The sequence below is a fragment of the Eptesicus fuscus genome, chromosome 15 (genome assembly GCF_027574615.1).
Source record: "Eptesicus fuscus isolate TK198812 chromosome 15, DD_ASM_mEF_20220401, whole genome shotgun sequence".
In the NCBI taxonomy this organism is placed as follows: domain Eukaryota; kingdom Metazoa; phylum Chordata; class Mammalia; order Chiroptera; family Vespertilionidae; genus Eptesicus; species Eptesicus fuscus.
In genome coordinates, this window is record NC_072487.1 from 40,807,614 (window position 1) to 40,833,661 (window position 26,048).

Here is a 26,048-nt window from a genome sequence, read left to right on the forward strand (position 1 = left end):
AACCATGATAAACCTTATTGTTAAGTTCTAAATTTAGTCCCTCTCTTTCTCTCTTATTGAGCCTTCTCTCCACTTCAATCTGGGTCTATCAAACATTTGGAGTTTGCTTATGTAGATGATCAAACTCTCCAGGATCCAATTCAAAATCCTAATTATCAATAACACTCTGATGAAAACAAAACTCTACACCTCTAGTGATAACTGTACTTCTTCATTTATTCAACGAATATGTATTGAGTGTGTACTATGTGCTGAGGCAGTGATTGGCAAACCGCAGCTGGTGAGCCACATGCAGCTCTTTGGCCCCTTGAGTGTGGCTCTTCCACAAAATACCATGGCCCGGGTGAGTCTATTTTGAAGAAGTGGCGTTAGAAGAAGTTTAAAAAATTTGGCTCTCAAAAGAAATTCCCATCGTTGTACTGTTGATATTTGGCTCTGTTGACTAATGAGTTTGCTGACCACTGTGCTGAGGATATACAGTGATGGCGAACCTATGACACGCGTGTCAGCACTGACACACGTAGCCATTTCTGATGACACGCGGCCGCATGCTGAGGATGAAACATTTGCTGCTCCTGAGGATGAAACATTTGCGACTGGAATCTTGGAGTTAGTTTTTTCCTCAAAGTGACACACTACCCGAGTTATGCCCAGTTTTTTGGCGAAGTTTGACACACCAAGCTCAAAAGGTTGCCCATCACTGATAGAGGAACAAAAGAGACCAGTCTCACTCTTGTGGTGGAGATGGGACAATGGGATTAAAATAATGATGACAATCACCAATAACTTAATGCTGTTCCTCAGAGTGAAGTAAATGCCGGTGTCCTTACCCATCAACCCCACAGACCCTTCAAAAACACAACCTCGGGGACTTTCTTTCTTAGTACGTTTGCGGTGACTTCTACCATGTGTGTTCTCTAAAATGAAGCCTGCACCCTAACAGAAAAACAGAGAGCAAGAGATTGGTGTGTGAATCAAAGGCACAAGATAATCTGTGTCGAACACAGACACATCACACGAGGTGGCAGCAGACCAAACTGTCTGTTGGTAGAGGTGGGAGTGGTGAGAAGAAAAAAAAAGGCCTGCACTAGGCCCCAGTTCAGAAAGTCCTGGGGCCCAGAGAGGTGGATGTCTGGGTTTCCCATGCTGTTCTTTACAATGATCCTTGTCATCTGAAGTTTTCTGTGTCTTCTCCTTGACATTGACCCTGCACTGCAGTACCTATAAAGTGACCAAAGGCTGCTGTTGAGAGCAGCTGGATTCAAATCTTAGTCTGTCACTTGTCATATGGCAAGTTATTCAGTTTGCTCACCAATAAGAGAAGAAGGATGTGCAATGCCTGAAAATAACACTGAAAGAATAAAAATGTTATCTATTATTGTTGTAGTTCTTTTGCCATCTATTATAGTTGCCTTCTCCATTAGCCTTGAAACTTCATGAGGGCAGAAACTATGTCTGTCTTCTTTACTGTTATTACTCCAGCACCTGGTAGAAGTAAAACCCTGATAAATACTGAGTTATCGAGGTTAAAATACCCGAAATGTACAAATACATTATTTTCTGCCTACGAGTCAACCTAAAAAAAAAAAAAAAAAAGATAGCATACCACTCACTAATGGCCTGACAGAATCTATAAGGGTACTGACCTTAACTGCAAAGTAAATATAAAGGTTTTTTAAATAGACAGTATCAGTCTTAAATTTTTGTAGGTTTTGTTACCGTTTGTAAGTTATGGGCAACATTTAGAATAATTGAAAGAGTCCTAGATACGAGGTTATAGTTCCAGTGTTAGTACTGATAAGCTAATTAACTCTGAGGAAGTTAGCTGACCATCTTTGTGATTTTAATTGGTGTTAATAAATACCTAACATCACAGTGACTGTGGAGAATATAAAACGCATGAAAAAATTCTGTAAATTATAAAGCATTGAATAAATTTAAGGTATTACTTCCCCTCATTTTTACCATAATAGCAGGATCAGCGATTTAACTGAAATATGTGTCATGGTTGGACAAAACATAATTAAAGTTGCTATAATTTTAGTATCAACCCAGGTAAGGGAAAATTTCAGTACCGCAAGCACAGATCCCCACAGAGCCTGTAGTGCCACGGAACCTTAGTGAGTAGAGCTCTTGTCTCTTAATATTTCTTTGTAACACAGAGCAGAGACCCCGTCAAGAAGGTGCTAGAAAGCCAGATGTGGCCTATGTGGGGGAAGGTAAACACTGAAGGCTGTGATCAGGGGGGTGATCAGAGCAGAGGCACTCTCTCAAACTTGTGGATATTGCAGACATTTTAGGAAACCCCAGGGACAGAGAGGGAAAGCTGAACCCAGGGTGCACGGACTGTAAATACTTCAGCCACATTCGCACGTCAGGTCCATAAATATTTGTAGAAACGAACTGGTCAAACAGAGTACTTGGTGATTGAACAGAATGGAGGTTTACAATTGGTAATGGAAGCCTCTTGGGATCAGTTAGGTAACAAATCAGTCCAGTGTGAAGGGACGTTCTTCCTTATCAAGCCATAGCAACTACTTAATTTGGGGTTTTCTGTGTACAGACTGGAGCTACCTACCAAAGCAGCTGAGGGCGTTGTAAACACACTAGTGTGACTCTGCTAGGGCTGACCTCCCAAACAGATGCTCAGCTCCAGGTCTCCATCTAGAGGATGGATCCAGAACTGTTGTTTACTGAATGGTTTCTAAGTCATTAGGAACCAATTATTTCATCAACTATTTCTGGGTCTCAGCCTTTGGGTACATGGTAAAATTGTACTTTCCTGCTCTCCTGTGAAATTAGGGCGACCACGTGAGTTGCTTTGACAAATGAAATGAGAATGGGAGTGGCAGGTGTCAATTCTGGTCAGAAGAATTAGGAGCAAGTGCCTTGGTGGCCACAGAGAGGCTCTGGCAGGCTGTAGGCGCTGAGGCCCCCGACTAAAGCTCGCTAGATATATGAACAAGAAAGGAATTTTTGTTGTGTTTTTCCCTGAGATGGGTTTCTTTGTTACCACCTCTTAATCTTTACTGCTTGTTTTGAAGGGAATATCTGATTCATACTGTTATCCTAAACTGGATAACCTATTTCCTACATTCTCAGCCTAGGGTCATGTTGATGGTACACATCTTCTTGTCTGTGTTGCTAAAGCATGAAAGAACATTTTTTTAAAAATGGTGACAAAAAAAAATGGTGACAAAAGTTAGGAAGGGCATCAAATACTCTTTGTTATTCCATAAGCATGAATATTAATATATTACCTTTATGGTTTTCTCATAGCCATCTAGCAATTATAAATTTAATATTTTTCTTTAAATTGACTTATTTTAGCTAAATAGATTTATTTTGAAAAAAATGCTTGCATCACTAATATTTATGGAAATTAGAATCACTTGCCTAAAATATGCATATCAATGAAATATAATCAAAATAAAACAATACTATTACATTCTCTTACTCTGAGACTTCCTCTCTTTGCTAAAAAGTGTCTGGCTGGGGAGGAACCAAGATGGCGGCATAGTTAAACAACTAATCTGCTGCCTCACACAACAATTTCAAAAACACAACTAAAAGACAAAAACGTCTACCACCCAGAACCACGGAAAAGCTGGCTCAGTGGAAGATTTACAGCTGAGAAGAGAAAGGAGCATAATCGCTGAAAAGCTGAGGTACGGAGGCACGCGAATCGGGCCGGCGGCGGGCGGCTGGGTGCGCGGCTTTTCTTCAACCCGCAGGGAGACAAGCTCCTGATCACTCTGAAATCCAGTTTCTGGGGACACTCGGGGGACCCAGACGCCTACGGGGAGAAGCTGGACTCTCGGCCATCGGGTCGGAAAGTGAGAGTGACTTTTTTGCAGAGGTGCGCCCAGCAATCATTGTTTACTGCGCTGGAGCGCGGGGCGCAGGGACTTGGAAACGTGGAAAGGCAGAGACGGCTGACGGCAGCCATTGCCGTTGGCCACGCCCCAGCCTAGTGACGCCCTGAGACCCCGCCCCGCCCTGAGGCCCCGCCCCGCACATTCTACAAACCCGCCCAGGCTCCACACAGCGGCTTTTGCATATAAATGGCCTGTTCTGTGGCAGCTTAACCAACTACAGCTCCAGACTGCTCCAAAACCGCCCAAGCAAAGGAGGAGAAAACTAGCCCTTGCTGTAGCTCCTGCTGGGGAACACACAGTACACAAGGGTACACCAAGAGTGTCTACCTCAAGTAACTGGGAGGCTGACCCGTTGAACCAATAGGACACCTAGTAGACAAAACTACCCTACCAACTCAGGGAAGCAGAGAATATGAGAAGGCAAGGAAGCAGATCACAAACCAAAGAAATGGAGGAGAATAAGCGACTGGACATAGAGTTCAAAACCACGGTTATAAGGTTTTTCAAGAATTTCATGGAAAAGGCCGATAAATTCAATGAGACCCTTGAGGATATGAAAAAGGACCAACTAGAAATTAAACATACACTGACTGAGATAAAAAATATTATACAGAGACCCAAAAGCAGACTAGAGGATTGCAAGAATCAACTCAAAGATTTGGAATACAAAGAGGCCAAGGACACTCCTCCAGAGAAGCATGAAGAGAAGAGAATTCAGAAAGTTGAAGATAGTGTAAGAAGTCTCTGGGACAACTTCAAGCAAACCAACATCAGAATTATGGGGGTACCAGAAGAAGAGAGAGAGCAAGATGCTGAAAACCTATTTGAAGAAATAATGAACGAAAACTTCCCCCACCTGATGAAAGAAATAGACTTACGAGTCCAGGAAGCGCACAGAACCCCAAACAAAAGGGATCCAAAGAGGACCACACCAAGACACATCATAATTAAAATGCCAAGAGCAAAAGACAAAGAGAGAATCTTACGAGCAGCAAGAGAAAAACAGTTAGTTACCTACAAGGGAGCTCCCATACGATTATCAGCTAATTTCTCAACAGAAACCATGCAGGCCAGACGGGAGTGGCAAGAAATATTCAAAGTGATGAATAGCAGGAACCTACAACCAAGACTACTCTACCCAGCAAAGTTATCATTCAGAATTGAAGGGCAGATAAAGAGCTTCACAGATAAGAAAAAGCTAAAGGAGTTCATCACCACCAAACCAGCATTATATGAAATGCTGAAAGGTATTCTTTAAAAAGAGGAAAAAGAAGAAGAAAGATAAAAATTATGAACAACAAATACATATATATCAACAAGTGAATCTAAAAGTCAAGTGAATTAAAAATCTGAGGAACAGAATAAACTGGTGAACTTAATAGAATCAGAGGCATAGAATGGGAGTGGATTGATAATTCTCAGGGGGAAAGGGGTGTCTGTGTGGGGAGTATGGGAAGAGACTGGACAAAAATCATACACCTATGGAGAAGGACAGCGCGGGGGGAGGTAAGGGAGGAGGGGGGGTAGGAACTGGGTGGTGGGGAGATATGTGGGGAAAAAGGAGAAACAATTGTAATCTGAACAATAAAGATTCATTAAAAAAAAAAAAAAAAGTGTCTGGCTGGGTATAATGCCAGGTAACATCATGAATACAAAGAAATGCCGTATAAGATAGAACACCCAAAAAGTATTTAATACATTTACCCAGATGCCAGAAATAAAGAGTTATTCTAGAAAGCTAATGAGAAGGTAGCCCACAGGTTTTGGACTGGACATAGGCCTTAGGACAAGTGATCTCCAGGTACTAGAAGAAAGGCCTAGATGTGAACTTTCTAAATGAGGCCTTGAACCTTCAAGAACTGCCTCCTTAATAAAAGGGGATGAGAACAAACCCTACCCTTTGGCCTTGGAAAGCCTAGTCTGCTTGAAATCTTGGGTGGAAAACAACCCATGAGAATTGGAGACACTAACCGTGTGCCAAGCATGTCTTAATTTATATTACCTGAATGATGCAGGAAACCCAAGTCAAGAAATTAAAATGAAAATTCATCTAGGACCACTGAAGACCTAGACCTAGCCTAGGGTTCCAGAAGAATCAAATGTGACCACTTGGTAGTGCTACTTTTACAACATAGGATTCACTGGGAATCTACCTAGGGGAAAGAAAAAATTCTCCGAAAGGTAAGTTCATACCAAAATAGCCCCTCTCCCCCGGCCCCCCCCCCAAAAAAAAGACTATACACTACACTAGAAAAGAAACACTATGGGAGATTGCCAGCAGATCCAGTAAACAGAAGGATTAATAATAAAAGTCCTAAAAAAAACCCCACCCAATATGAAAGAGATTGTAATGATTAAAGAGTAATTTTTAAACCTTCGTTGTGATAAAGCAGTGAGATTTGGGTTGTTTGTCTAAGCAGGTAGGGTTACCTACCCTGAGCAGCCATGCTGCTTAAAATAGGGGCATCTAAAAAATAACAATGTTGGTAATAAAGTGATATAAAAAGATATATCAGAAATACTAACCACAGGAAAGCTAGTACCAACAACATTAAAGTCAAATTAAAAAAAACACTTTAGTCAGAAAAGCATTTTAATGATAAGTTATTATTTTATGATAAAAAGACTAATTGAGAAGATGTAATAATAATCCAGAGCCAATATGCTTTTAACAGCATAGCCTAAAAATGAAACAAAAACTGGATATAAATTATAAAGAGAAATTAATTCCATGGGAAATAATTTGAATATACTTCTTAAGAATTTATAAATCAACCTGAAAAAATACATAAGACTATAGAAGACCTAAACAATGTAATGATATAACTTGATCTATTGGACAGATTTGCACTCAATAAAAATACACAATTTTTTCAGACTCACAAAAAAAACCCACAACTAAATAGAATATCTCATGAAACACCAAAAGTCAGTATTCTCGGACTTCAGGGCCATATATCTAGAAATCAATCACTAACAGACAGTTTGAAAACTGAAAAACACACTTATAAGTAACCGAACAATAAAGTCCTAGATATAAAAACTTGTGAAAGCAGCTGGAGAAATTTCTACGGAAAAATAGCCTTAAATTCAGATATTAGGAAATAATGGACTCAATTAACTAAGGGTCCAACTCGACACAGGAAGCTGGAAAAACTATGCCCTTATGTGAAGCAATGTTATTTAATCATGAACACCACCAAGCAGGGGAAAGGGGACATGACTGGAATTCTCCAGTTTGAGAACGGGTCCCATGTGCAGGAGTAGAGTTTGTGTTTCTGGTACTTATGCTTCTTAATGAGGAAGCCAGCACCCAGACGCACGGCAGTCCTGACACCACAGAGTGAAGGAGCACAAATGCAAAACTTTTGGACACAGTTAAATGCACCTTCGTGCCTTTAGTCCAGGTACAGAGGTAAGCACATTCCACATTTTACATCCTTCCAGCATTTCTGAATCTGGAGGGATTTAGTTGTTGTTGAAGGATTAGCCTGGCCTGAGCTCAGGTGCTTTTCAATAGGAAACAAGCAGTGAGCCAAGACTTGGCCTTACACACACAGAGACAGCATTTCTAGATGGTAATGTTTCCTGACAAGCATGGACACCGGACACCGGCAGCCCTCTGGGGCAACAAATCATTCTTACAAGATTGGCAACTGAAAAATACAACTCCATAGAAGTGAGGTAGCAGGTTAAAATGTTAATTGTTCTTTAGAAAAATACTGCATGGCTATGCTGCTATATTTTGGGGAAATGATTACATAAAGAGAAAGTACCTTTATGTCAGAGTTCCTAAAATTCTCTTGGCTTCCTTCTAGTCAAGTAAGATATACTGAACTGATAAAGTTACTCTCTCTAGAAACGGAGATAAAGAGAAAACAGAAAAAACACAAACGCAACCTTTCAGAAGGTGCGCACCTTCCTTTGTTAAGTACAAAGATTAGCCCTTTAAAGCCCAGTGGTTGGAGGACTGCCATTTCAGGATTCTTGTCTGATAAAGGAGGCTGCACAATTTGAGGCAGGAGTACAGGGCGCTCTGTAAGCCCTAGGGCACTTATCAAATTACTCAACTAGGAGGCAGGACTGGTTTCACACTCGGCTTCATCAAGCTGATACCCAGGAAAGGATGGGAGCGTGGGTCCCATGACAAAGAGGAAGCTGGGTCTGAGCTCATGAAATGAGGTCTTTGGCAACAATTAGCTGCCCAGCTGGGCCTCACTCCCCCTAGAACAGAAGTGCTGTGGCCCCTAGAAGTCAGCAGCTGAGGCAGATGAAGAAGGGGGTGACAGTAAGGAAAGTGGAAGACAGTAGACAAAAGCAAGATGGGCACTGAGCACTCACCCACTTATCACATTCTCTGGGGGTTCTGCAAAAACCCACATACCATAGCCATCTGTTCTCAGAGGAGAAGGGCATGATGCTGTCTCCTTACCCAGGGCTGGATTCTAAAAATCTGCAGGTAGCAAAAATCACTTGCAGTACACATGACCCTTGGGTAAGTTCTTGAATTGCTCCCTGAATTGTAGTATATGCAGTTTTGTGTGTAAAATTCTTTACAGTATATCTTATGAACACTAAAGTTTGAGAAACAGTGAGCAGGAATAGAAGGAAAGCCTTTAAATACCATGTAAACCATTTGCTTTTCAGACAATAATTAAATCCTTGGTTGTAAATGGGGGATGCATGGAGGGCAGGCACTCCCAATGCTTAGGGCCTAATGTGATGGAAATGTCTAAACAAATACTTTTTGAACAAACTGCCTTATTTAGATTCGTAAAGATGCTCTCTTCTTCGGTAAATGCTCCTCATTCTTTTTTTGTTGTTGTTGTTAAATATATTTTATTGATTTTTTACAGAGAAGAAGAGGGATAGAGAGTTAGAAACATCGATGAGAGAGAAACGTCAATCAGCTGCCTCCTGCACACCTCCTTCTGGGGATGTGCCCACAACCGAGGTACATGCCCTTCACCGGAATCACCCTTCAGTCCACAGGCCAATGCTCCATCACTGAGCCAAACCGGTCAGGACAATGCTCCTCATTCTTGCCACATATTAGAACTTGACTATCAAAATTCCCTACCAACAAATTAATATAATTAGTTAAGTTTTTGTGAAAAAATAATTTAGAAAAGTTAGGTGACTCTTACAGATGTGAATTACAAAGAAGTAACTGCTACAAACTTAATAGGTAAAGTTCACCCAGTGTAGATTTCACTGTGCCCTCTCCCTTAGATACAAGCTCCTCTCTGACAACATTATGAACCTGTTGGGGCAGGTGAGGCTAAGCAAGGATGAGGTTCTTAGGAAGGCAGGGGGAAGAGAAGTGCACCATTGTTTGTCTTCAGGGTTCAAGTCTGCAGTGCCAGGTGGAAGTCTCAGCACAGACTCCTGCAACCCCGCCCACCTCCCACTTCAGCAGCTCAGCGCCGCCGGGAATTTCTCCGCGGTGCAGACCTGTCTGTAAATGCCTCCATGTCCTAAGCTCCTGCCCAAAGAAATATACTCACAAGGGTTCCTCTCTCCTCACAGGGCAATGCAACATCTGCACTGTCTTAGATCGATTTTCTTCCCCTAAGTCACTCAAGAGCATGGACAAGCTGGCACCAGCGCCAGAAATGTGAACAACAGGCGCCTACATGGAGACTCTTCAGCTGCTGCTCACGCAGTTCTATCTGCTGATCCACAGGGCGTGGTAGAGGACTTTAGCCTTTAACTTCTCTAGAGCTGGGTCAGCAAAGTTTTTCTGTAAAGGGCCAGACACTAAATATGTTAGGCTTTGCAGTCTCCGTCACAACTACTCAACGATTGTCACACAAAAGTAGCCATAAACAATATGTAAATGAAAAAGGGTGGTTGTGTTGTGGTTGTGTCCCAATAGAACTTTAGGGACAAAAGCAGGCAGTGGACTAGATTTGACCTGGGGCCCTAGCTGAGCCCTGCTCTAGATGAAAACAACTTGAATAAAATTTCATTTCTCAAAGTTGGATGTGTTTTGAAAATTGTGCTTTAATATTTTGTGCAAGTGGCACTCCAAAATGGGGTTGTGTGAGTATAAAGTACATAAGTTAATGATAGTTTGGGGCTGTATTTCTAAAAAATTTAAATGCAGGTAGCACAGAATGTTCACAGATATATACCAAGGTATATGTAAAAGATGTTTATTGTAAAAAAAAAAAAAAAAAAAAACCACCACTTTTTTTGAGCAGTGTGAATTTGATGATGATACAAACATGAAATAATAAAAATTTCAAAAAATATTACTCATATTATATTGTAATATTTACTATTACTCATATTATTTAATATTACTCTTACTGTTATTAGAAGATTTGGGGCTAAACTAAGCCTCCCATGGTCACCGTGAGTTTCCAAGGTGGTCATGGAACCCGTGAATCAACCCTTAGACTCAACCCTTATGAAGAATGACAAACGAAGTATGGGCCAGCCACTCATCATGGAACCAACAGGGATTCCCAGCACATTCACTGTCACATTCCTCAGGTAACTGTTATGAGCTGGATTTTGTCCACTCACCCCCCCACCCCACCCAACTTCATATGTTGAAATCTTAACCTTCAGGACCTCAGAATATGAGTGTATTTGGAGATAAGGTCTTCAAAGAGGCAAGTAAGTTAAAATAAAGCCATTACTTCAACCCAAAGGGAGACAAGCTCCCGATCACTCTGAAATCCAGTTTCTGGGGACACTCGGGGGACCCAGGCACCTACGGGGAGAAGCTGGACTCTCGGCCATCAGGTCGGAAAGTGAGAGTGACTTTTTTGCAGAGGTGCGCCCAGCAATCATTGTTTTACTGCGCTGGAGCGCGGGGCGCAGGGACTTGGAAAAGTGGAAAGGCAGAGACAGCTGACGGCAGCCATCGCCGTTGGCCATGCCCCAGCCTAGTGACGCCCTGAGACCCCGCCCAGCCCTGAGACCCCACCCCACACATTCTACAAACCCGCCCAGGCTCCACTCAGCGGCTTTTGCATATAAATGGCCTGTTCTGGGGCAGCTCAACCAAATTAACTGCAGCTCCAGTCAGACTGCTCCAAAACCGCCCAAGCAAAGGAGGAGAAAACTAGCCCTTGCTGTAGCTCCTGCTGGGGGACACACAGTACACAAGGGTACACCAAGAGTGTCCACCTCAAGTAACTGGGAGGCTGACTCGTTGAACCAATAGGACACCTTGTACACAAAACTACCCTACCAACTTAGGGAAGCAGAGAATATGAGAAGGCAAGCAAACAGATCACAAACCAAACAAATGGAGGAGAACAAGCGACTGGACATAGAGTTCAAAACCACGGTTATAAGGTTTTTCAAGAATTTCATGGAAAAGGCCGATAAATTCAATGAGGACCAACTAGAAATTAAACATACACTGACTGAGATAAAAAATATTATACAGAGACCCAAAAGCAGACTAGAGGATTGCAAGAATCAACTCAAAGATTTGGAATACAAAGAGGCCAAGGACACTCCTCCAGAGAAGCATGAAGAGAAGAGAATTCAGAAAGTTGAAGATAGTGTAAGAAGCCTCTGGGACAACTTCAAGCGAACCAACATCAGAATTATGGGGGTACCAGAAGAAGAGAGAGAGCAAGATGCTGAAAACCTATTTGAAGAAATAATGAACGAAAACTTCCCCCACCTGATGAAAGAAATAGACTTACGAGTCCAGGAAGCGCACAGAACCCCAAACAAAAGGAATCCAAAGAGGACCACACCAAGACACATCATAATTAAAATGCCAAGAGCAAAAGACAAAGAGAGAATCTTACAAGCAGCAAGAGAAAAACAGTTAGTTACCTACAAGGGAGCTCCCATACGATTATCAGCTAATTTCTCAACAGAAACCATGCAGGCCAGACGGGAGTGGCAAGAAATATTCAAAGTGATGAATAGCAGGAACCTACAACCAAGACAACTCTACCCAGAAAAGTTATCATTCAGAATTGAAGGGCAGATGAAGAGCTTCACAGATAAGAAAAAGCTAAAGGAGTTCATCACCACCAAACCAGCATTATATGAAATGCTGAAAGGTATTCTTTAAAAAGAGGAAAAAGAAGAAGAAAGATAAAAATTATGAACAACAAATACATATCTATCAACAAGTGAATCTAAAAGTCAAGTGAATTAAAAATCTGAGGAACAGAATAAACTGGTGAACTTAATAGAATCAGGCATAGTATGGGAGTGGATTGATAATTCTCAGGGGGAAAGGGGTGTCTGTGTGGGGAGTATGGGAAGAGACTGGACAAAAATCATACACCTATGGATAAGGACAACAGAGGGGGGGTAGGAACTGGGTTGTGGGGAGATATATGGGGAAAAAGGAGAAACAATTGTAATCTGAACAATAAAGATTCATTAAAAAAAAAAAAAAAACACAGGGAAAAAATGGCCACCTACAAGCCAAGGAGAGGAGGCCTCAGAAGAAATCAACCCTGAAGACACCTTGCTCTTAGGCTTCTAACCTTCAGAATTGTGAGAAATAAGTTTCTGTTGCTTAAACTTCCAGTCTGTGGTACTTTGTTAGGGCAGCTCTAGTAAAGTAATACAGTATCTGACCGCTTTCACCAGCACCCCCAGTTTCAAGAAGAATCTTAGCTCTGGAAGAGGCATTATCAGTCCTTCCCTTCATCCCTTTGAGAAAGCCCTGCTGCCTGACGGAGCTAGAGGCAGAGAGAAGCTGTCAGGCCCCTTGAGACTGCGAGAAAGAAGCCATCCCCTTTACTTACACATGCCCCTGCATAGTATAATCACACTCAATGAAACTAATTTATGAGACTTGATTAATTTCATACTCTCTGTGGAGATATAGTCAGTAACCATACAGCTATGCCAACTTCACAGGGAGATCTGGTTCATTTAGCTATTTTCCATTGGTATGTCTTCATTGTGTAAAGGTAGACAGTTATTTAAGGGGGAAAACGTGCTTATATTTTTAAATAATTGTTCACAGAATTATAACATTACATAGAATTCTAAGACTCTGTCTGGTATATCCCTCACATTTTCTAATTACCAGGTCCCAATGGTGAATAAAATTTAGTAGTACTTGAAAATAAAATTAACAGCCTCCGATTGGCCACCTAACCATCAAGCTAGTTAGAAACAAACCTTGAGATTATAAATTGGTAAATGCTTCTCATGGGAAATCCAGTCTCAGGTCTTATATCAAGAACTTAACCTTTAATCACCCCTAAACTTAGTCTGATGCACACAGAAAACTTCCCCGTGGCCAGCCCAGAGATGGGGCTTTACTCCATCCCAAGCTTTCTTTCCTTCAGTTATCAATACTGACCTTCCCATGAACCAATAATCTCTAGCGCTCATCTCCATTTACCTGCCCTTCTAACATACAGCTGCTCTCTTAAGATCACACCATGTTGGTTTCACTTGTTTTATTTTAAGGAGAGCCATTTTTAGAACTTGTAATTTCATCTATTTCTGGGAGTTGGACATAGAAACACGCAATTGCCAAGTGTAATTTTTATTCCTCCTGTGGTTCTCTCGCTTCATGGGCAACTGTAGCTTCATCAATGGGGCTTCCTTGTTGGGTTGGGACACTAAGTCGTGCTCTTTAGGGCACTACAGGAAGCCCGTGTTTCTTTCTGAATTTCTAAATTGAAGGAGATTTTGAAAGATCTCTATCTTCAGGCAAAACTACACCTGAACTATTTAGATTACCCACCTAGGGTTTGCAAACCAGGTTCCCACAAGCTTTGACAGATGAAGCTTCTCTGGTACTCGCTGTCTGCTTCCCAGGCTAGTCTTTCTCGTAGGAGTTCAACAAACATTTCAGTCCTAGAACTATATAGAAAATGTTAAAGTAGTCTGGGGAAGGGGGTATTACAAAGAGAATGGTTCAAACACGCATTCTGCCACCAGAGAACTTTAAAATTTAGGAGAATAAAGAGAAAAGGACACATACAGGTCCACAGAAAACGGCACAGGTAGGGTAAGATGCCAGGAGAGCTAGCCACGGACTTTCAGAGACAGGAATAGTTCCTCCAGCTGTGGGCACAGAGCGGGTGAGCCTGGAAGCCACCAGACAAAAGGCAGTATTTGGGCTGGACCTTGGGGACAGGCTGGGGAGGGAGTGAGGACACATGACATCTGAGCTCTCTTCCTCCCTTTCTCTGGCTTTGTCCCCAGCCCCCAAGCTCACAATGAAGACCCATTCTGTTCTTCAGCTTGTCAGGGGCACCATTTGGCCTGATGCCTGTTCTCAAACCAGGAGTCCTCTTTTCTCTCCTTATAAGATTAGAGTCAGACAGACACTGCTCAGGAGGGAAGAGGACGAGATGCCACCCTCCTCTTCACACCCTACCCACATAGGTCCACCTCAGTAGATACAGAAGCTTGCAGACCTGTGCTCTTGGTAACAATGAAAGTGCAGTCATAGAAACCACGGTCCAGCATTCGGACCATGACCTAGAGCTGACTAATCAGATGTGGGTTTAGCTTTTTGCAAGGGCTTCTCCAAAGCTGGCTCTATCTTGTTCAGAGGAGAGAGCATCATGCTTTCTTCCCCTTGCTTTTATTAACTAAGTCAAGTGCAGCAAGGCTGCAGACTCTCAATCATGAGGAGTGAAATGATAATCTATCCCAGGGTGTGCCCATTCTTCCCCAGGCACCTCCCCAGCAGATTCTCATCTCCCTCAATTTTGAAGCACTATACCTTCCTTCCATTTCTGCAGATCTGGAATTGCCTGTCTTCTTTCCATCCCAGACACAATTCCATCTTCTTATGTTTCAGGTGGACTACCACCTCCCATCTTGCTTCCCATCTCTCCCACCTCATTGCCAGTCTATTGCCAATCACAACACCCAGCTCACAAAACACTGACTTCCAAAACGAACACATTTAATATAAATGTCTTTGTTTGACCCTCGGGGCTCTCCACTATTTAGATCTTTCCACCCTCGGTGCCCCCAAATGCTCTGCCTTGCAGACAAAATGAGCTCCTAGTTTCTCAAATTTTGCTGATAGTTCTCTGGCCTCTACAGTTTGATTTATATTCCCTTCTGTTGAAATGCTCTTTCCCCCAACTACTGAATCTACCTCATCCATGAGTCCTGTCCTTGCTCCTCTATAACAAACGAGAAGGAGCAAGGCTCTCCCACCTCTGAGGTCCCAGCGCCCCTTGGGTTATACCTCTTATGGAATTTACTTCACTTTGGGCTTTGCAAGCCATTTGTTTTACCCCTCCTCCCCACTAAAGTGAGGTAAGAGATTGCATGGTAATTACCTCTGTATCACATGCATTCCTTAGGGATAGCATCTTGTTCTAAACGCACAGAGCGGTGTTCAGTTTCATTTCCCCCGAAATTTCTAAGGGTTGTAAGAAATTAGAAAATGCCACTTTATCTTTAAAAATAGAAGACTAGGTTTTTTAAAATTTGCATTTTTTGTAAAGCACTGATAAATGCAAATATATGAACCAGATTTTGCTAAAGGCTTCTCAAAGACCCTGGGGTGGAAGGAAACAGCACAAGATCAAGAGGTAGACCACCCTGGTTCTGATCCCAGCCCAGCCACTGACTGTGTAATCTTGATCCAATTACTCACTCTAACAAGGACTAATTTTCTTGCCTGTAAACTGAAGAAGTGAGTCAAAATGAATTCTAAGACTTTATTTCAGCCTATATTACCTTAGCAGTTGAAGTTCAGCATGCAAGAATAATACAGAAAATCAGGCAACTATCAAAATTGCAAGCAAATGGCTTGACAGAGCCCTCAAATGATATGGTGCTCAAAAAGGGAGCATCCACCCCTGCCTCTTCTCCTACACCCTCTTGCACACCTATCGACCAGTACCCCACGATTCCTGCCGTTATTAATCCAGAAGGAGCTGTATGTAATTGTTGTCAACTCTGATACAAACAGGACAGAATCTGTCTCCCACTACTCTTCCCCCTGCCCCTTTTCACCCCAACTATCCTATTAACTAGGATTGATAAGGAATTGAGAACCCATCCCAAATTAAAAAACAACAACAACAACATTCTATCAGGGGCTTGGTAGGGGTGAAGCTTCTGCAAAATCTTGGCATGCAAACAAAATGTAAGCAATTCCAGGCTAGCTAAGAAGAATAAAAAGCTTCTTCTTTTTTTATTTTTTTATTTTCTGTAGGAGAACTCCAACTTTCCCACTGTAACCTCTATTAAGTACCTGAACCTAGGTGCAAACCCCAGACCTTGTCTTCTAGCTAGCTAGAAAGGATGACATCTAGAGGTCAAGGAGGTATTCCGATCCTTTGATACAAGCTAAATCCTCCCCCAAGTACAAAGCCATTCAAGAATGAAAAACCAAATGAAAATTCACTGGGTGCAGCAAAGAGAGCCTTAATTTGACTTGTTGTTAATAGGAAGAACAATCTGGCCCATTATCCTTAAGCACTAAGCACCTGTGAGCTTCAGCTCTTATTTCTGACTAAAAGGGTAATTTTGCATTACAAAGCTAACTCCCCTGGGGATGTTTAGGTGTTGCTAACTTTGAATGACAATAACCTCCTCTTTATTTGTCTTTGAGTTGCAGAGCAAGGCAAGGTCCAAGCTGTTTTTTAAAGTACTGAGCTATCGCTATCCTAAATATGTGTAATTTACTAATAGAGACATTTCCATAAAGGCGGTGTTTTCCTCCCAGATAAGAAGTCTCTGTTATCAATTAAGAGAAATTTCAAGGGCCATTATTTTAAACACCAAGAATTTTAATAGAACGATTCCAGATTTTACACTCTGTGAATTTATCAGTTATGACTTTCAGAAAACTTTTCATCACATGAACATTTCGAAATGGACGCATTACTAGCAGCTCCCATTTTTCTGTGTGTGTGTGTGTGTGTGTGTGTGTGTGTGTGTGTGTGGGGGGGAGTGGGGTAGGGAGGGGGCTTAGGGCTGCCATCTGGTTGGAAGTGAGCCTGGAGGCTGGGCTTAAATAGCAGCTTACATAAGATCGACACCATGTCAAGAGTTCATAGCAAAGAAGGGGGCAGTTTACAGAGGTTATGCCCCCCTCCGCCCTTCCGTCACCATGGCTGGTACTCTGACCCCCAGCAGAATCATACTTTAAATCATTCCTTCTAAGTGGGAGTCTAGTTGTGTTTCTTTTTGGTTTCCACAGAATTCAATAACCTATGTATTTCTTATTTGAATTTGACCAGGTAGTAATATTTTTTTTAGTCCCTCACTTAACTTAGTTTCTCGGGGAAATATTGGTATTTTATAGGTAGTGCATCCTGTCTGTTGATTTTGAAAAGGCAATAGAGAATATAAGCCCCGTTTTTAGGATGATCTATTCTGCAGCTTAGAACTTAGGGAAGATTGAAAGGCTAGAAGATTCATTAGAAAAAATGAGAAGTTTATGTTACTACCTTCAATAACTACTAGCGATAACACAAGAAATAAAAATGCCACGGTACCAGGGTCGCTCAGCTTCTCAAATAATCCCCAAAGACACTGTAATACCCATTGAGCGAAAGTCCTAAAATGTTTCCCAAGTGCCGCTTCCTTTGATGTTTCTATCTTCATTTTCATCATGGACACGAAGGAATAAAAATAAAAAATGTGTATAGCCGTGCAGAGTCTGTGCCCCCTAATTACCTGATCGTGGAGGGAGGGGCAGGGAAGAGCATAAAGGACCACAGGCCTCGCCTGTGTGAGCTGACACAGAAGGAAAAGCGGCTGCCAGCTGTCACTTGTGAGGGGCTGGCTGGGCAGGGCTCGGCATCCTCACGCCCCCCTCTTCTCTCCCCCTCCAACTCCCCAGCAGCAGCAGACCAGTCTCGGGGACAACACTCTCCCTTGCAATCTGTCCTCCCCACACCCCATCCTCCTAAGGCGCACCAGGACCCACCTACCTTCGGAGGAGGATGCGAGGGGCCTGGCCGCCGGGAGGGTGAGAAGGATGCTCCGTTACAGCTCCTCAGCATCTCCCTTCTGGAGCAGTTAACTGCAAATACTGATTCGCCTCCATTTTCTGGTCACATGATCCCTGGCACATCTAAATAAGGATGATCACCTGCCTCCCAGATCTCTCAGTGTACTCGCCGCCACCACCACAGCCCGGGCTGGGGGACAGAGCTGGGCCGTGCAGAGTTTCATTGGGGAATACAAAATACTCTTTCACCCAGCTTGTAAAGTCAGAAATGCACTTGGGTTTTGTGCCTGTTCAGAAATATCGCTGCCACTCCTGTTACTGAGTGAGATTGGATGTGAATGAGCCCAAAGCAAAGGTTGGAAGGAATTTAGTTCCCCTGAAACGTATTTAAAAAAAAAAAAAAATCCTGTAGCTTCTCAACACACCCAGTAAAAAGGTGGTCACTTATTTACACTTCCTGGACTATGAATAAAGGGCTATACGTGAGCACAGTGGGATACATCAAGAAGTGCTAGAGAAAGTTAGGTTTGCCTGAGATCCTCACGGTTTGTGCTGTTGGGAGACAAGGTGTGTGGCCTTAAGCATGTGGACCCAAAGTCAGAGGCCCAAATTGGAATCTGACTTCCATCACTGGTTAGCAAGTTTGGAGCAGTTACTCAACTGCCTGGTGCCTTGGACTCCTGATTCGCAAATGGATAATAATAATATTAATGTTACTTGAAAGTAAGATCATCTAGACCAGTGATGGGCAACCTTTTGAGCTTGGTGTGTCAAACTTCGCCAAAAAACTGAGCATAACTCGGGTAGTGTGTCACTTTGAGGAAAAAACTAACTCCAAGACTCCAGTCGCAAATGTTTCATCCTCAGGAGCAGCAAATGTTTCATCCTCGGCATGCGGCCGCGTGTCATCAGAAATGGCTACGCGTGTCAGTGCTGACACGCGTGTCATAGGTTCGCCATCACTGATCTAGACAGAGATCTTAGAGAGTCTGGGTTAAAATGAACTCACAATTAGTAAGTATTAGTTACTAATACTGCTATTAGTTCTAAAAACAGCAGCAGAAGTATTTGATGTAGTGAAAGCAGAAAATATGAATGAAAAGTTTACATAATGGAAAGGCATGCCTTGATTTGACTGATCTTCAAAGAAAAAACAACAACATTGTCAGACAGACCAAAGACTTCTGGTCATATTTAGGCAAACTGCCAATGCGAATAATAACTATGGGTACCATCGTCAGAACTAGGTTGTTAGATCTTTTTTCCCTTTTTGGTGGGGTGAGTGGTGGGTTGGTTGGGAGCAGGCTATGATAGAATAGGGGACTAGGCAGATTTAGGTAATCTCCAACTGGTCTAACTAATAAAGTGGGAAGGTGAATTACTCAGCAGAGGACCTGGCCATGGTAAGGATTTAGGAAATGTTAGTTCCTAGTCTTAAAATGAAGGGCAGGTCATGTCCTCCCTATGGCTGTTGGGGGGGGGGGGGGGTGCGGGGGAGGGCAGTGGAGAAGGGAGAGAGAAAGAAGCAAGGTTTTATATCTTCTTTTATGTTAAAAGCTTACACAATTCTTCAGAATTATGAGCAGTTATAAAATCATTTCTCATGTGCCATCTGTCTTTCAGCTCTGGGGAGATTAGGGGTGGCAGAATCAGGAGGGTGTGACTTTGCAGAGGTTCAGCAAAAGCCTAGGTGTGTTTCCCAAAGATGAGCCAAAAATCATCAGGGGAGAAAAGATGGTTTCAGAGCTGGCTGACTCTGGGCACCCAGGGTGAAGGTGGACAAAGGGGGATCATGTCTTTGTGAAGTTCTGGTTCATTAGGAGGAGTTTCCCTTCTCAGCTGGAAAAAAGGCAGCCGTTGGAGTCCTCAGAAAGAACAGGTAAGTGTGGGAAGAACAAACACTGGGACTAAATCTGCTTTAAATAAGAATGTCTATTTTAAAAGTCAACAACTGATATGGAAAGAGATTAAGTCTGTCATCAGGCCAGTCACATATTCCTTCACAACATTTAAGTAATACTTCGTTAAATAGGGAAGTGGGAGACTTCTGTTTTCATAAGTGACATTTCCTTTTGTTATGCAGGATGTTCTCTCATCATAGCACGAACTCAGAGGCAGCTCATCACTTGAGGAATTGCATTATTGTATTCATTACACGGAAGCAGTTAGGATTATTTTGAAAAGAATTACTGCTTCACTACAATGAGTAGCATCCTATTCTAGAGACAAAAAGGACATGGTAGAAGTCAGATTCTCCAGTGGAATTTTAGTTATTCTTTGAGAACCTAATACTTGTAAATGACTATTAACGAATGGAGGTTAAAAAAGCAAGAAGAAGACTTATATATTGTCAATTGCTTCCTGAGTTGATGGTATAACAGATGACTAAGCAGATAGAACAAGTTTTCCTCTCTGGACAATCAAACTGGTGCAGGCAACAGGGGACCCAGAAAAGAAAATTGGGCAGGCACACCTATTTTTCTCCAGGAGGTGAGTGAAGTGGATAACAGCACGCTAGGAAAACCGAAAGGCTAGGAGGGTCTTGGAGGAACTGTAATGAACGGAGGAGCACAACAACATGAATAACAGGTAGCTATGGTCTCCAATTTCAAAGGAAGGGAAAAAACGAATCGTGCAACATTAGAAAAGAAAGGTGCGTATGTCCGCTAGGAAGTGAATGCTTGTGTGCCCCCATATCCATATGTTGAAACCTTTCCTCCCACTCATGCACTGGTATTAGGAGGTGGGCCTTCTGGAATTAGGGTTAGATGAGACCATGAGGGTGGAGCTCTATGAATGGAATTAGTGCCCTTATCAATGAGACCCCAGAGAGTTCTCTCATTCTTTGTGCCAGCGAGGATACAATGAGAAGTCAGCAGTCTGCAACTAGGCAGAGGGCCCTCACCAGAACCGGGCCCTGCTGGCACGCTGGTCTTGGACTTCCAGCCCCCAGAACTGTGAGATAGAAATTTCTGTTGTTTATAAGTCACACCGTCTATGGTGATTTTTTATAGCAGTCTGAACTGACGAAAACACTCCCAAACGAAAGCTCGCACATCTGTCCTGGAAGAGGAAGTAGCGAACACCAGAAATGATCACAGCTCATATTGGACCAACTTCACTTTCTTTTCCATTCATTCAATCAGGCATATTGATGGGGTGCCTATTAGGTGGCAGGTGCTGTTCTAGGGGTACAGTAATGAACAAGACAAACCACACTTCTGCTTTCCTGGAGAGTACATTCTCCTAGGAGGAGACAGACCCAGCAGAATCAACTGAACCAATATAGGAGATCTTTTCACATAGAAAAAAAGTGGTAGGAAGAAAATAAAGCAGGATATTGTGAATGAGCTTTATTCTTAATCACAGCACTTTGACATTTAGGACTGGATAATGCTCTGTTGGCAGAGAGCAGGTGGTGGTGGTGGTGGTGGGGTTCCCTTGTGCACTGTTGGCTATGTAGCAGCATCCATGGCCTCTACCCATTAGATGACAGCAGCATCTACCCCAGTTGTGACAACCAAATATGTCTCCAGACATTGCCAAATGTTCCCTGGGTGAGGATGCAAAATTACCCCTGGTTGAGAATCACTGGGCTGGAATAACTTGGTGGTACAGTTACTGCTACTCTAGATGAAACGGTTGTAGAAGCTGGTGAGCCACAGACAATGAGAAGAGCATTCTACCCGGATATAAAGACGTACAAGCCAAATCACAGCCTTGAGGGGCCGACAACCAGGTAGGCTGATAAGAGAGCTATAAATATAACATGAGGCAGACTGTGAGGAAGCCCACAAAAGGCTGCAAAGTACAGGGAGATGCAGGAGAGGGAGGGAGGACTTCTGATTGAAAAGATGGAGCATGTTTTAGGAAGGAAGAGACATTTGGTCAGGGCCTGGGTCTTCAGTGGAAAGCAGAATTCCAACGCACAGAAAAAAGGGCAGGGGAGCAAGGAATTAAAGGAGGTGCTGAGATAAGAGCAAAGAGGCAAGAAATAGAATGAAGTCTCTTCAGGGGAACCATGAACAGTTCTATGAAGAGGATATATTTAAACTTTCACTTTAAGGCAACGCTGGTAGATATGTAAAAATCTACCACCATCACATGACTTAAAAGTAGCTGAGAAAGAAAAATACTGACAGGACCACAAGATGGCATTAGGATTTAAATTAATACAATGAAAATACGTATTCTAGAATTCTATACACTTGATACTGGTGAGTGATAAATTTGGCTGTGAAATGTAAGCTTCCAAGGAGCTGACTCAAAATAACAAACATGATCAATTACATAAATGTTATTAATTAAAGGAACATGATGTCGCCCACACGTGCAGAACTAACTATTAGTCAGACTCCCTGGCTAATAGTCATGATGGAAATTGGATTGGATTTGCTCACAAGAGCACAGGCACTCTGATTAGAAATCCTGGTCTCAGTAACATCCTTGGCATAGAGTTGAGCGCTACTGGGCTGACCTAAAGTTGTTCATCAAGGTAAGCCAGTGACACACAACAAAAAGATACAGGATAAAGAAAACTATGGTGTCCTCATGCCCATAGGCCTCTGCTTGCTTAGGCTTCAGCCAGGGCAGATTTTGGAACATGGAAAGAAACATATGCATTACATATTTTTTACTCAGTCTTCCATAAATTCTGATTCTGAGTTGATCAACATGTTGAGATAGTTTATGGGAGTGAATTAAAAACTCTACTCCCACCGCGTCCGTCTCCGGGCGCCAGCCTGGACAAGGGCAGGTGCGTGGGAACTAGGGCAGCGGCTGCTCGGAGGCGCCGCGCAGTGGGCCCCGGGGAGAGCATGCGGAGCTGGCGCCTGTGTTAGATCTGCACGTGTGGGTGACATCATTGTCCACATGGAACCGCAAGGATTTATGAAGATTCTGGCGTGCATTACCCAACAACCGAATATTTGGGAAACTATCCTAGCTATGGCAATGTTCTTCTACCTCAGAGTCTTAAACCCCAGCAAGAAGTTCGAGCGTGCCGTGGTGAAATGGAAGGAATGACGACAATTTACTTAAAGTAAATATTGAGAAACTCTTTGCTTTACTTATTTTTCTCCCAACTCTTCTGGTCTTAATAAAGTTGTTTAACTCTTTAAAAAACAGACAAACAAAAAACAAAACAAACAAACACACAAAAACTCTACTCCCTGGCCATTACTTAAAACAAAATTCTTATGTTAATAATCAAAAGAAGCCACATCTCTTAACCAACCGTTCAGAAAGAGGGAAGGTAGCATTCTCATGTCCTCGACTGGTACACCTTGGATTTCTAAAAGTCACTCCAGGGTGACCCAATCCTGCAGTGACTTTTCACAGCCTCTGTTCTCAAAGAACTCGGGTGGATGTTGGAAACAGACCCTCCAATGCACTGGAGGAAGAGTTAGCTAATCCTGTGTGTGAATACATCTCAGTACACTTTTCAGACGCTGAGCTCCCACCACGGTCCAATGAAGCCAGATAACTTCTGCTTGCTGCTTCAGGTCCTCTCTCCTACTTACTCCACCCACTCTCTGTCCCAGGAGGCTCCCTCGCCCACTGAATTCCACTGGGTGTTGGCCAATGAGGCCCCCTGGTGGGTGATCTGAGGAAGATAAAGGATATGCACTCACTGGGCTCCCTCCAGTGGGAAGACCTGAGGCTGGCTGTCCCTCGGCAGGTCACCACTCCTCTCACTGTGGCCCTTTCAACCCCAAATTCCTCTTGTGGTAAGCACCCCCTCCCCTCACTCCTGAGGCCGAAGAAAGGTAACATCTGTACTGTTGCTATTCCTTGGTTACTGCGCTATTCCTGTGGGCTCCTCACACTTTGCCTCCCTCTTTATAAATACCCCCTTCATTAAACATTTCTCAAATTATCCTCATTTGAATGTGCCATCTCTTTCCTGCTGGGTCCCCGATACACGCATACATCCTGCTTTTAAAAGCCACGATTTCTCCTTTTCCTAAAATGCTATCAATTTTCATGAAGGTCTTTTTTTCTGACATTAGTTTTGACATTCCGCCATTCCAGCCAGAGAAGTACCTTGGATTTTTCCCTCAAACTAGAAGCCAACACAACACAAAAGGGCTCCTCTGTGGGAGTCCCTCCCACAGGACAGCTGAGTTGTACCTCGACTCGATGCCCGTGGCTTTCTCTTGCTATAAAATGCCTCACCACAAAATACCACATCTATAAATATCTGAAAAACTTAAATGCACATTGAGGGGCTTTGTTTCTGTCATGTCCCTCTGGCCTCCGGCCACTCAGGTTGGCCTCACACACCACAGATGGGGAGCAGCCCACACACGACAGTGGCTCTCACGGATTTGCTGTGGTGGGAAACATGTGTTCAGGGGTGGGTGAACCGAGCTCAGAAGGTCACGGGACAGTGTAAAGGGTCAGAGCCAAGTTCTGACTCAGTTATTCTCAAACTGTCTCGGTGGGAACTTGGGCTATTAAACTTGATGTGCCTTTTAATGGGACCATGGGAGAATAGGAATAAATGCATCAATCTATAAAAGAAGTTCAAGAACGTGGTTGTTGTGGCCTATGTGTCTGAGCTGGAAGGAAGAAGACTTACATTCAAGTCCCAACTTGACCACTTTCTCATTTCTGGAGGACATTAAACAGCTCGCTTAAGTCAGTTTATGAATTAGGGATAATAAAACTTGCCCTATCTCAAGTGGCAATTGGGTGGACCAAAGAAAACAATATATTTGTCTATCCATAAGCACTTATTGGAAGTCTGGGTTGGGCTGGCCAGATGTGCAGAGGTGGCAGGGATAGGGGTGGGATGAGGGGGAGACACCAAAAATAAATTTTATTTAAAAAAAAGAGGAGACTAAGGCCTGAATTAAAGTGCAAACTTAAGACTTTTAATGGTAATTATCACCTCCAATTCACCAAATACACCAACTAATCAAATACAATCACAAAAATAAATGAACACAGAGTCAGCGCCAAGTCTGGTCTCCTCATTTAGTTCAGGGCAAAGCCAATAACTAGTGACTAAACAAGGGATTGCTGTAGTTTATGGAGTATCAACTTACGTCGAAGAAAGGGCAAATGTTTGGAACTGGGATACAGCCCATCCAAACAGCAGGACCCAGAGAGGGGACAGACTGTGCTCAAAGAGCCTGATTCTTCTCTGAGTGCCCAAACATATCATCACTCAACACTGAGAGAAAGAGGGAACGGATAATTGCTTTACCTGTTTTTCATTTTCAACATTCACATGGATGCGAGACCCAATGTACTAACTCCTCAACCAGAAGTCCTGGACAGAAAAAGCCTGATTTTAGAGGACTCGTGAAAAACATAAAAAGACCACATGGGATCAGAGGGAAGAATATGAATTCTTTCCCATAATCTCGTCACACAGAAATAAAGTTCAAAATTGACTAATTTAAAAAAGAAAGAATGCACAGAAATCACCATAAGAAGCAGGTCATGTGGAATATGAAATATATTGTGTTTTAAGGTGATTTTTATTTCAGTGAGTACCAAGTAATTCACCTCTCAGAGCTAGGAGACAAGATATAGCTCCACAAATATAAGGATCAGGTTATTGCCAAATACTGTTTCAAAAGTACACGTTACAACAGCTCCTCCTCCCCTCTGCCCCCTCTCCCCACCACCTGCCGCTGCATGTATCTACAAAATATTGGATGAGTATTGTCAGTTTTTTTAGTCCTCTGGGAAATTATTTCCTTGCCCCACACCTATAGAAAGCCAATATATTTGTATATCAATTGTTCATTTTTATATAATTCAGATGGTGAGTTTACAAATAGTAATGGTTTCATACCTGCTTAGCATGTAGTTCCGGCTTTTGAATATAACCTGTGATGATTAATGTTACATGTCTACTTGTATCCAGTAGTGATTTTTTTCCCTTTTGACTTCCAAAGAAATTCAAAGCCTCTCCTGGACCCCTTTGAGTATAATGGGCCTTGGGAACTCTGCCTCCTGATCCTATTGGGTAATAAGCTGTCCCGGATTCCTCCAGAAAAACGCCTCCCCTCTTACGTACTAGCATCAATGCACACTCTGGACACAGAGAGATTCAAATGCAAATCCCAGTGTCTTCACTTTCTAACTATAAACCAGAGCAAGTGACTCAACCTTTCTGCACATCAGTTTCCTTCTTTGTATACTTCTTACCTCATACAGTTACCATTGTAATGTGAAATCATGCATACATAGTGCTTAGTACCTGATCCATGGCAAATGCTTGTAATTGGTAGCTATTTCTATTTAAACTGACGTTGGTCATTAAC

The 26,048-nt window shown here is 42.7% G+C and overlaps 2 protein-coding genes across 3 annotated transcripts in view; one reads left to right on the forward strand and one right to left on the reverse strand.

The window, feature by feature from the left end:
• Window positions 1-26,048, reverse strand: part of PRUNE2 (prune homolog 2 with BCH domain) — a 213,501-nt gene that overhangs the window by 34,314 nt on the left and 153,139 nt on the right. The window lies entirely within an intron of this gene.
• On the forward strand, window positions 16,921-22,811 carry LOC114231723 (stabilizer of axonemal microtubules 1-like). Its single transcript, XM_054727601.1, is given in 2 exon segments — window positions 16,921-16,927; window positions 22,453-22,811. Coding segments are annotated over 2 exon segments (366 nt in total).